A 12914-nucleotide genomic window follows, 5' to 3' on the forward strand; every position below is an offset into this window, starting at 1 on the left:
TGATTGTTTTCTAGAGTTTGTAGAGTTTAGCCTGAAGTATAGGGTCTGTTTAAGCTTATTGCAGCTCTGTGTTAGCACAGGTTCACTTAACTGAACTTGAACAGCAGAGGTACAGTAGCGCGCATTCAGTGCATCTGACATCAAACATAATCCTGCATTATAATCACACACTCAATGGCAATCCCTCAAAAGATAATAATCTGTGTTTTTACATGACATTAAAAAACATTGTTATTTTTATTAGTCCGACAAAATTGTACGTTTAAAACATGTATCAACATGTTAGTTCAACGGAAATTGTACTAATTTAAAATTCACAGTCGGACTTTGTAATAATACGGATGGAAGTTGAATTACTATTGCATGTAAACGTTCAACTTAACCCAAACAAGCCTCGGTGCTACACATGCTCCACACTTCCCAGCTCTGAGCTTTGACCTGGGAATAATGGAAGAAGCTGGTACACAGAAAAAACGACAACATTGTGAAAAACATGGCCTAGTCCAGGCTGGTGTATTTTTGGACTGACGAGGAGACACATTTTCTACTCTTAGAATTAAATATTTTTGAAGTTAATGGTGTCTGTACATTGGGACAAGGACAGTAGTCCAAGGCATAGTAGAGCTACAAGCATTGCTTGACTTAACTGTGCATGGAAACGTTATATATACTGAGGGAGGTCAAAATGATCTGATGAGAAAGAGGCACTAATAGTGAGGATCTGAGGACACCAAAGTTTTGTTTACGCTCCCTCGTCAGCACCGGCATCATCTGATCTGAGGACCAGCCTTTTTATGTCATCACAGCCACCCTGAGAGCATTTTACATTTCTGGTGCCTGGAGAGTTTGTAAAATAATGTACTAAGAAATAATATTTGAAGGTCTGACCTCCTGCCACAACTTCTACCACCACTGAGCCTATAACCAGATGTATCTTTTTTCTGGCATTAAACTTTTTTGTCACTGATTTCATGCCATTTTAGAACACACAGTCAAGTGTATTCTGACACTGACACTGACTTAGTATTCTTGACTAAAAGTAGGGATACAGCTTTCCTTAGACCTTTTCAGTTTAGTATTTTCACTTAGCACAATGGCACTAAAAGAAGCTACTAAAAAGATTAAAAGAATACATTATGCTCGGTGCATTTCAGTGGTTGCTTATGATCACGTGTGTGTTTGTCATGTGTTCACGTGTTTGTCTACTGGCAACAAGTTACTGAATGGTTTCCAGTGCATTCCTCTATTAGGTATGCTAACAGGAGAGTTCGTTGTTACTACATGTTTTTTGTTTCACTTGGAATATAATTTCTGTGTTGATTTAGTTCTAATTTAGTTACGTACAAGTCCTTTACGTTTAGACGTAAATTATGCAGTCAAGCTCAAAAGTGGTTGTTAGTTCTGTTATCAGTCAATTGTTGTAGTGCAGCCCGAAGCAGCAGAAACAACACCATGGCCTTCAGTGTTTCACCTGCAGAGACAATTCTACAGACTAACTAGTACAGCCAAGGGTGTGCTGAAAGATCATTTGTGCTTGTGCATGTTATTAAGTCCTCTACATGTCACCTTTGGCACATATTAATTTCCTCTTGCTTTCCAAAGGTTTCATCTGTTTTCAACTGCTTTTCCAATTTGTCAAATGTTGGTTTTTATATACTGAAATCAGATTATGCCCGTCCCCCATGCAAAGTTATGCTATGATACAGTATAATGTACAATTCTGTGGCTGAATGCAGGGCAATGCTATTCCAGGTAGATGTCCTCTGTAGGGCATGAGAACTGCACAAACTCTTTATAGTACAACTGGAAGGCTTTCCTGTGTGGAAAAAAAAAATAGATGTCAGTTAGAGATCAGATAGAGAAAATTTACGTAGCCAAAGATCTAGAATATACATGTCTAACAATTTAAGTGCAAAATATATTAAAATATTAGTATTTGTTGTGAATTTCCACATTTGATTAATTGGTGAATGGTTCATATTATGGAGGCAATGCAACTAAAAAAGTTGTAACGAGAACAAATATGACTGACCAAGCACTTAAACAAAGACCTTTCTACAGGGCAACACATTACTAAGACTAAAGTTTTGTATTGTAACTGTTCATTTGGTTGGAAAATGTGTATTTGCAACATCTAATGTATCTCAGTGACCTGTACCAGATCCTTGATCCAATGATCGTATTTAAGAGCTAATACACAAACAGTCCAACTCACCCTACTGACTCTGCGATGGGTTTAGTGGCGTTTTCAGACACAAACACATGGCAGGCAAATCTCTGGTCAGCTGGGTGTTTCGTAATGAAACCAAAATATCTGCAAAAAGAAGGTTGAGAAGTCAGGTCCATGTCTTAAAGCCGGTACATTTAATGATTTAAAGTGACACCTTGTGGCAACTTATTTCATGGTCTCTAGACGAACACCCAAAGATAAAAGTGTTGTTTTACTGGCGGATTTTTGGAATGAAGTACATCTCTCTCTCATCGTCTTTTCATTCCGATTGTTTTGACTAAGCTGCAAATGCAATATGAAAGTGCTAAAATATTCTAGATTTTTAGGGCTGATTAATAAAAATATATATACAGTATATATATATATATATTTTTTTTTTCATACTGTGATTGGGTTACTTACTTGCTGTTTTTGGGGTGATAGCCGCAGAAGGAGACATTCTTTAATTGGAAGAAGTGACTGCATTCATTACTCTGTGATAAAGGCATAGAAAACATCGGTTAAATAAAGGATTTGAATAATATGAGCTGTTAAATGCACAGCTACTGCAAGTGATTTATTTCAATCTAAAGTTGAAAAAATTTTTATCTTTTCTTACAACAGTTTACCTTATTTTTTAAACAAATTTGCTCAGTTTTGTTGTTCTATTTTGTATTTAAGTATGAAGTGTTAGAACAATATTCCTTTTATGTAAACTCACACTTGGCCAATAAATCATATTCTAATGTAGATGTAGAGCACAATCTTCTACAGTATTCTAATATACATTTGAGTTACATTTTTAAAGGTTACACATAATTGTATTTATTTAAAAGTTGTAAAATAAATTTTGATGCACTATTTATCTAACTTTTAAAGGTCTACAGTTAATGCTTTATCTGGAAATAAATGTCTAACCAAAACCCTGTACTGTCCATTAGCAACCACACGAGGGCAATGTGCTTCAATCGAGTTCCTGAGATAATTCGATATATTGTGTTAGACATAGACATGAGTGTGAAAACATCTTACTCTGTCACAAGCATAATAATCCTCTTGAACTGCAAGCTTGATGCCTTTCACACTGATCTCCAGGATGCAGGAGGAAGGTGGATTGTACTTGACTGTCATCCTTCTGTTGGTGGCGATCTGGAAAACAAATGTAAATTATTCAAAACTGATTTCGGGATTCAAAACTCTTTAGATTATTCAAAAACTCTGCAACATTTAGTAGTGGCATAATTTAAAGTGTGCCACATGATAAGCCATCCACTGCTGAGGTGGTTAATCCTTTTTAAATGCTATACATGATTTTTACACAGGTGTGCATTGGACTGGTCACAATCCTGTTTCTCTTCTGACTTTGTCACCACATAGGAATAGGAAAGTGTCCAAAATGTGTTTTGGACACTTTGGACACTGGTACCTGCAGCCTCACAGCAGGAGTCTTTTTTATGTTCTTCTTCAAATTAATTTCCTGATCTTTAGGAATTTTAGATAATGTGACAGAGCTTTTTTTTTTATAAGAAACATCTTTATTAGGCACTGAAGTAAGGGGACAGCAGTATCTGGTATCCATGCAGTGCATTGCATACAATAATAATAATAATGTTCTAACCCTTGTTCTGTTGGATGTACTGCCAAATTCTTTGGAACACTTTGGAGGTGGCACACATGGTTGAAATGAACATTCTGTTTGGTGGACATTCATGCAGGTAGCATGACAATCACACACACCCTCAAAATCGGTATCACCTGTGGGACAGGAAAACACCTGCACATTTCAGAGTGGCCTTTTATTTTGACCAGTTCACGGCACACCTGTGTAGTAATCATACTCTTTGATCAGCATCTTGATATGTCTCACCTGCCAGGTGGATTAACTATTGTAGTAAACCTGTGATGTTCATCTATCTGTTTTATAAACCAATTCTGATAGAAAAAGTGTCTTGTGTGCATAGAGGTAATATATCATCTTTTATTTTCAATTAATGGAAAATGGGAGCAAAAATAAACGTTGCACATTTTGTTGAGTGTGTTTTTGCTTGACAGCAGTGCCCTCTGCTGTGGTCTTTTGTTGGCCACTGAATCATATTTGGACTGTAGTCCCACTCACTCACTGAACTGGAACAAAAACAGTGCACATGTTTTATTCCCAGTTTCCAGAAAACAAACTCCATTTAAAATTGCTAAATATAAACTTTTTTTTTTTTTTTTTAAATACAGGCTAACTAAATAAAAGTGGCACAGTTTGATTTAGTAAGAGAACGCATTTACATGTTTGTTTTTTTTTTGCATGATGTTTTTATGATGTTTTATGATTGCTTTACACCCTGAAACATACTGTAGACATACTGTGTCTAATGTCATACAAAAGTGCACAATATTGGCCTTGTACCTTCTGCATAGCAGCACACAGAACATCATTTCCTTTGTGGCAGGGCACTTGGACTGATCCCAGGAATTTCAGCCGATACTTGTCCATCCACTCACTGCTCTTTACTGCACAGAAATAAACACAATATAGTGATTGAGTAATAGTAAATACCCATGACATGACAACATAAGAGCACATAGATGGTGATTGGAGAATTTAATTAATCACTGGTGACCAGTTTGTCTTTTCACGACAGAAGAAAAACAATATATCTGGTAGATTACCAGTGATTCATCAACAGTCATCATTATACCATGCTTGTTTTGCTGGATCAGTTACACTAAGGTAGCTACACCTATGTGCATTTGCTAATTTACTTTTCATCATTTACATGCCACTGTAACGTTTATAGGTGCAGTGGTAAAGTGGTTACATATGCTAGTTATACAGGAGTCCTCCTGCAGTCTCAAATCATGCTACAGTCACTCTGCAAGGAGTAATAACTTTCAACAAGCCTGTTGATACAACAATAACAATAACAGTAGTTTGTTATAGATGGTTACATTTTGACACTTTTTAACGACACACAACACAAAACTCTTTTAATTTTTTCTCTGTAAAAAAAACAATGATTAAATTTTATTTATATAGTGCTACATATAAAACAACATATAGGCCAATATCAGCCGATTAAACTGCAAACCGCTAACATGAAGATAAAGATTTATCAATATCAATAGCAAAGATAATTTATGAGGTCATTCAGCCCATTATCAACACCAATGAAATAAGTCCATCCCATTTTTGAAAATACTATTCAAAAATGTAACATTTTAAATAGAGCAGGACCTAAGATCTCTGTAGGATACAAATGAAAATGTGCATTATTACCATTGACATGTATGGTGTGAAATTTAGGAGCATGAAACATTTGTATATTTTGAAAGTAAAAATAAAATAAAATGACTTACGTAAAGTATTATTCAAAACACTGCCAGTACTTTCACTGTCAGTACCTTTGTAGCTTTCTGTGTCCTTGGTCACTTCTATGGCATAGTAAGCAGGGAAGATCCCATGGGCACCAGTCCGCATGTTGTAGCCCTCGTACCAGAAATCCTCCGCCTGGACCTCCACCAGCAACGGATCATCTACCTCCAGCTCCAACTCATCTTCATGTCGAGGGATAAACCTGTGGAGATAGATGTAGTTATGTAACATAACAGACTTCCAAGGCTAGTTAGATGATTAGCTGCTGATATCTTGGGACTGATCATCAAATATTCACCAACTTATAGGCTATGGGAGATTTGTAGCATACTTATACTACTATAATAAGTTGTGAAACTGACTTTAATGTCAATACAAGACACTTTACAATTACATATTAGTGTTAGTGATGCTTATATTTTTTTTTTTACCAAAATACAAAGTACTTGTAGCATGTGGCTTATTGAAGTTTGTTCATCCTCACATCAGAGGTTTTCCAGTCAGAATATCTTACTATGCTGCATGCTAATAATATGCTTGTCACAATATTGAACCCTGAAGTCGGTATTTTCAGCAAAATAACTCAGTAAACTATCTGGATACTCATTGTCTACCGCTTTATACTCCACATGAGGGTTGCAGTGGGGCTGGAGCCAATCCCAGCTGACATAGGGTGGAAGGCAGGGTACATGCCGGACTGGTTCATCGCAGGGCAAACACACAGAATAAATAATAAATAAATACTAATTATGTGCAGCAAATGCTTGGTCATTGACAGGCAATGGGGTTCCCCAGAGGAGAGTTTAACTCTACCCCCCTTTGTCTACTAGACTTAATTTTTTTTGCATCTGCTTCAAAATAATAAGTCACATTTTATGGTAAGGAATTCATTGAAGATTCTCATGACCTATTTCCACATACACACCACTTTGCCATAACCATACCTTTACCTTTAGCACTGCTCAATGCCACAATGGCTTAAGTGCATTAAGGATTATAATGATCAGTTTTCTTGTTTTCAATGTTGACCAACATGAGTTTAGGGTGAACAATGTAAAGGGTTTTATATGTCCAAGACAAACTACTACTTCATACCCATGTTAATGGTTCATAATCACCATTCATAGTTGTAGTTATACTATGGAAATCTTCACATGTACTGGAACTGGAAACCTATATTATCAAAGGGGCCCTTTAACAAACTCCTGCTCTCAGCTATGTCCTCTATCATCACATGATGTTTTCACGCATAGAGATGATGCTATTCACATGATTACAGCTCCCCATGCATTCATTCTGGAACTTTCTAAAAGAGCTATTTATCTCTGCTGTAGAATGAAGTGAGAGTGTTGCTGAGGAAACATCCAGAATTCAGGTATTTTTAATTACAATAATAAAGATTTTGGTGAGTTGGAGCTGAAAAACATTTCAGTGTGAGGACTGCTTTTATGTGGTAGCCTCTGTGATTTATTTATCAAACATATATCACTCTCAGGAATTTGATTTATCTGTTAATAATGTGCTGAAGAAATGGGAGTAAAAAAATGTCTTCAGACATGATTTCTATTGTGAATTCAGTCCATATAACAGTTGAACATAACATTGTTCTACAAACATACAGTCCTATTTCAGAAACACATAAATTATGATTGTTGTAGTTACTTATATTAACATATATCTATTTATGTTTGAATAAGACAAAATAAGCATATGAGCAATAGGACAGATGTTATTTCAGTAATATGTTGGACTGATGGAAGTTGGAGATAATAATGAAGATGGTGGTGTAGTTCTTCCTCCTTACCTGTAGATGGCTCTGTGGCTCTGATCCCGCTCATCACCATTTATGATGCATGAGTATACACCAAAAGATTCAGCACCTTCAATATATGAACAGAGAAAGAGCACAATTCAAACACTTGTTGTTTACTTAATGCACACATGCATTATTTACAGTCTATGTAACAGATGAGCATTGTATATTTTCTATTCACATTCTCCAGAGACATCAGTTACCCCCTCCTCCACGTCAAAGATAAACTGCTGTGGTGTCAGTAAAATACATGGACTGCATTTAAGTGGGCAGCAAAGGCTATTAGAGGCAGTGACCACACATATATTATAACCAAATATATTTGGAATTAATCTTCTTTTCTGCCCATTACAGTTTTTACAGAAAATAAACCTGGTCAGTGTATGACTCTTTATAGTTGCTTAGGTGATAAGAGACCAATAAAGCCAAGTCCATCACAGCACTGTCCTCTCTAATGATGAGGATTATTTAAAATCTCCCAGTATTTTTTCTCACTGAACATTTTGTCAAAAAAAGAAGCCAAACAGAAATGCTGGTGACAAAGTATTTAGCACAATAAAAACAACAATAAACCCAGTAAATAAGCTTCTTACTGTTTCTGATGACTATTTTCTTCAGTACTTTGAAACGTCCACTGTGGCTGTCATTGGTGCATTGTCTTGAAATATAAGTTTGTGAATGTGAAACTACAAACTGTTTTTAGCTCCGTGTTCGGCTGCCCAGCAGGTCATTTAAACATCCAGCTGGGTTTGTCCACTGAACAGAATTCTGATAAGGTATTAACAAAGCAGCAAAAACGGCAGCTTTGAATAACAGTGAATTACACACTATGCTGGACAATATGGCAAATCTGGACCACAGGTAAAACAATACAAAATCTTCAAATATATTGCTTTATGTTACTTTAGTCATAAAGCATAAATAAATACTTCTTAATTCTCAAATCAAGTCTTAATAAAAGGTTTTGGAGTGGGTGAAGATAGATCACATCATTTAGTAAATGACTGAATGGGACATAACTAAACCTACACTTTCTAATCACATGACACCTTTTGACACAAACTCAGAATATCTGTCTCTTCCTTTCTTGCTCTCTGTATCTGCATTACAATCACAATAAAAACAACATTTGTTACATTACCTTGAGTCAAAAAAGGTAATTTTGAGAAAATAAATGTAAATTATTAGAGATGCCCCGAAAATTCGGCCACTGAAATATTTCGGTCGAAAATTCGGCCAGCATGCGTCTGTCTATTCCTGCTTAGAGTGTGTCCAAGATCAGTTTGGAACACCAATAAAACGGTTCCAACAAGATGTGAGTACACGTTGGAACAGCACCTATTAAATGCTGGAGAGTCTCAAAAAAACTAAACTTGGCTGCATACAGCGCAGATTATGAACTCTCTGCGACATTCACTTCACACCAGTGGTCCTAAATGGAGAACATTCTCTCACTTCTCGCCCCTTTTGAGCTGGTAACTAAAGGTGCTGCGCACAGAGCAGGAGCGGTCCGCAGAAAAAGAAAAGGCTCGTCTGTCTGCACCAGATGAGGGACCCCTCATCACCCTCGCTGTCCGATATGTTCAATGAGATCCTCCTAAATATTTTTATAGTTTCTTAATTGATTTAATCTTTGAAGCATAAATATTAATCTAGATATATATATATATAATTGCAATGCCTTGACTTTTGAAAGGTAAGTACACACAGTCCCAGCCATAACAACAAAATTAGGTTAAAAAAACAATGGTACAGAATTGGCATAATCATTTTTTTTGGTGTTTTGGTTTCCGGCAAAGTGTTTTCTTATTTTCGGTTTCGGCCAAAAAATTTTGTTTCGGTGCATCCCTATAAATGATAAATTTGATTTGTTTTTAAGTGGCCTATATTTAAAATTGACATTTAATCATGACACATGCACAAAAGCATGTATTGTTGTACTACCAATATTTTTCCACAACAGGTAATTTACAATATATGACAAATGCATGTGAGATAACACATTAAATATTTAATGTCTTTGGTCAAAGTTGACACATAATACATTAATTTATCAGCCAACTGTAAACATGTAATAGATGTGGATAATCCCACTTAAAATATACCTCCCTAGAGTTAAAGAACACTCTGTGTCCCAACAATGGTACAGTGCATTTAAGAAAACAATGGCAGTGACTTACTAGAGGAGCTTGAGTGTCCATTCATGAAGACATTGAGGAACTTCTTGGAAAAGGGCAGGTCTACTTCGGGAGTGGATTCCTCAGACAGACATGCCGTGGCCTCTCTCCTGACTCCTCCTATATGAGCCTCTTCCTCCTCCTCATCATCCTCATACTCCTCCCCAATGGCCGACTCGTAGGGAGAGGAGACACAGTTGTCATAGATGGTGGCCGTGTCACTGTCATCACTGTAACCTTTGTAACACTGCCGAAGACTGACCAATTCAAGCTGAGCATGCTCATCCACCACTAACGTGTATTTGACTGAGTCATATGAAAGACCACTGGCCTCGGAGCTCATGGAAGTCCTTACTGGGGCAGCTTTGCTGTTTCCACTGATATCACCTTGTCCTACTGCCTTCCTAATTCTTCCATCCATGATTACCCTGTCCACATCCTCGTCCTCTCCACAGTAGCTTTCATCTGTGGCGTCCACATACTCAACTGATGACCCAGCTCTCAGCATAACCCCAGCACCCGTTCCTTCACCCTTCAAGCTGAGGTCCAGGGCGAGGGAGGTGTGAGCTGAGAAAGCTGTGCTGGGTGGTGTGATGAGGGCCTCCACGCAGGAAGCATATGAAGGTAGGGCAACATAGACCTCATCCTCCTCATCGATAGAGGGGTTTGTCCTATCTGGGAGGGGCTGGTAGGGAGGTGGGCCCTCAGTGTCTGAGCTGATGGACATGCGGCCCTGCTCAGTCTGCTGTGAGAGGAAGGGTCGGTTCTGTGTGTTGGGAGGTTCTAGGGCTTCAGCAGATCGCTGTACAGGAGTCAGATAGATCTCCTCTGTGGGCTCTGGATGAACATCCGTGTGATACCGGATCCTCTCCCGATGGTGCCCGCCTCCATCTGCTTTTCCTGCTGGGTACAGTGGAGCTGGTGTGTAGTTCTGTGGTGGTGGAGGAGCAGGTGGCTTCTCCTGAAGCTTGGAGCATATCACAGCTGCTGTTGATGAGCCATGTGAGTGTCCAGAGCTATGTCTGCAGGGGGCATCTGTGGAGGTCCCACAGTCTTTGGTCTGTGCTCCCCCACCCTGAACCTTGTCCTTGTCACTCAGACAGCTGTGCTCACGTGGAGGGGTGAGCTCACCTGCAGGGAAAGCAGATGCAAACACCAACATGCCAACAGGCGCACAATCAGGCAAGGACGCACAAAGGACAGACACAACAAGCAAACACATGAAGGAAGACATTGCAGCACATACACAGAGATAAAACAAGACCAGAGAAAAGTATGGTTAGCTATCGGATGTGAGGATTTTGCAGCAAGACATTTTAAGTGCAGTCAAGAGAAGGGGATTGATATTTTATAATCCAGTAACAGTAAATCCAGGTAGCACCATAAAACTTTGAACAGGCACGGACATAGTGCACCTCAAACTTTATTTTTGTGCCCATGTGATCCTGATAGTTTGCATATGAATGACACTAGCTATTTTCATAAAACCTCAGGCTTTATCACATTACTGTGGAAATCGCAAACTGCAAAAGGCCCTGCAAAATGTGATAAAACATATTTCCCACGACTTTGTTACCCTACAGAAAAAAAGTGTCACTAACCCCTTTTGCCATATTTGATTGATTAAAAAAGTTGTTCAAATATTTGGTTTCAAATCAGGTACAATTCATCAGTATAAATCTACAGGTTAGAAAATGCACTTTTTGCCTCTATGTTTTTTTTTTTTTTTTACAAACAATACAAATAATAAAATATATTTCATGAGATTATTCATCTTCAGAACTAATACAAAAACATATGATTTCATTTCACTTTTTATGTTTGCAGATTATTTTGTGTGTAAATTACATTTTAAAAATCGATTGGAATCCAGGGCTTGTAAATGCTTATCAGGAGTTTATTCAGGCGGAAACCATTTTTATGTATTTTGTATATTGTCTTGTTTAACCAGCTAAATAAATATAAATTAATTTTAATAAAAATAAATGACACAGTTTATATCAAGTTTATATTTTTTACCAAAGGAAGCCAAACTTTATAACACCGTACTAACACAGTGGTTTAGCATTTGGTTTGATCGTCTTTTGGCTTGTCCCTTTAGGGGCCACCATGGCGTATCAGCTGTCCCCATCTTGCCCTTTTCTTTGTGTCCTCTTCTGTTACACCAACTGTCCTCATATCCTCCTTCACAACATCCATGAACCCTCTCTGTGGTCTTTTCCTCCTGCCCAGCAACTCCATCTTCAAGATCCTTTGTCCAATAATAATCATTGTTCCTTCTCTGCACATGACCAAGCCATCACAACCTTGATTCTATTACGTTATTTCCAAACCATTCAACCTGAGCTGTCTCTTAAATAAGATAATTTCTACCGCCTACTATCTTTTAGATGGTGCCACTGTCTCCAAGTCTTACATCATAGCAGGTCTCCCTACCATCTTGTAGACCTTTTCTTTAATGTTTGCTGCTGTTAATTCTATCACACATCGCCACTGACACTTGTCTCCACCCACTCCACCCTCTCTGAACTCTCTTCTTCTAAAGGCAGGGATTGTGGTAACTGTTTTAGACTATGATGCATTCCTGTGTGTCCTGCTATTGTCCATCCAATGACTGAAAGAAACCCAAAAGTAAAATAGATGTATACTGATTTTTACAAAGTCTTTCACAGGGTGAGCTTTAAAACAATTTGGATAACAGTAATATATAACTTGTTTTCTAACATTGCTGAGTTGAAAGAGATAATGAATTTAGTTGCCACATCACATTGTGTGTGGAAAAGAGCTGCTGAAATAAGCTACAACAGCTTCTGGCTAGCTAACTGAACTGGCTGACATGCACACACACACACACACACACACACACACGCCCTGCCAGAATCAACTCGGATCACACTTTCAGCTTCAGTCATCAGCTTTCAGGTCCGAAGTGTGTGGTGGAAAAAAAAAAACTCACCTGTTTTAAGTGGTGAAGACGAGACTGAAACTTTCTCCTGCCAACTGTATTTTTTACCAAGAGAGTTGTTGTTTAATGTGTCCTGTGGAAATGCAGAAAAAGCAAGAGAGAGGAGGAAAGAACAGACAGAGAGAAAAAAAGAGCAGAGAGAGGGAGAGAGAGAGAGTTAGTCACTGAGTTCTGGACGCTGACATTCAATGTACACAAGGTTTTGTCTCCGTCTCTCTCTCTCTCTCTCTGTGAGGGCAAAAGCAAATTCCCACCCACCCAACACACACACACACACACACACACAGCTTTCATTGTTTTGCATGAGTAGGGGGTTTTTTGTTCGTGCTCCATGGTGTGCATGTAAAAGGGAACCGGACATTTACCCAAGCTACTGAGAACTTTAA

General features: G+C 38.0%; 1 protein-coding gene across 3 annotated transcripts in view; it reads right to left on the reverse strand.

The window, feature by feature from the left end:
- Positions 1–218: 218 nt before the first annotated feature.
- The window catches only part of mapk8ip1b (mitogen-activated protein kinase 8 interacting protein 1b), a 42550-nt gene continuing 29854 nt past the window's right edge, over positions 219–12914 (reverse strand). For 2 of the 3 annotated variants that reach the window (XM_058630140.1, XM_058630141.1), the window contains exons 4-12: positions 12520–12601; positions 9567–10694; positions 7378–7453; positions 5558–5775; positions 4608–4711; positions 3242–3358; positions 2633–2703; positions 2216–2314; positions 219–1816 (exon numbers count right to left, since the gene is read on the reverse strand). In XM_058630140.1, coding sequence (XP_058486123.1) covers positions 1744–1816; positions 2216–2314; positions 2633–2703; positions 3242–3358; positions 4608–4711; positions 5558–5775; positions 7378–7453; positions 9567–10694; positions 12520–12601 — 1968 coding nt within the window. In that variant the 3' untranslated portion in view covers positions 219–1743. The remainder of the gene's footprint in view (positions 1817–2215; positions 2315–2632; positions 2704–3241; positions 3359–4607; positions 4712–5557; positions 5776–7377; positions 7454–9566; positions 10695–12519; positions 12602–12914) is intronic. The other variant, XM_058630142.1, reaches the window with a different exon arrangement.

Source organism: Solea solea, chromosome 5 (genome assembly GCF_958295425.1).
Source record: "Solea solea chromosome 5, fSolSol10.1, whole genome shotgun sequence".
Classification (NCBI taxonomy): Eukaryota; Metazoa; Chordata; class Actinopteri; order Pleuronectiformes; family Soleidae; genus Solea; species Solea solea.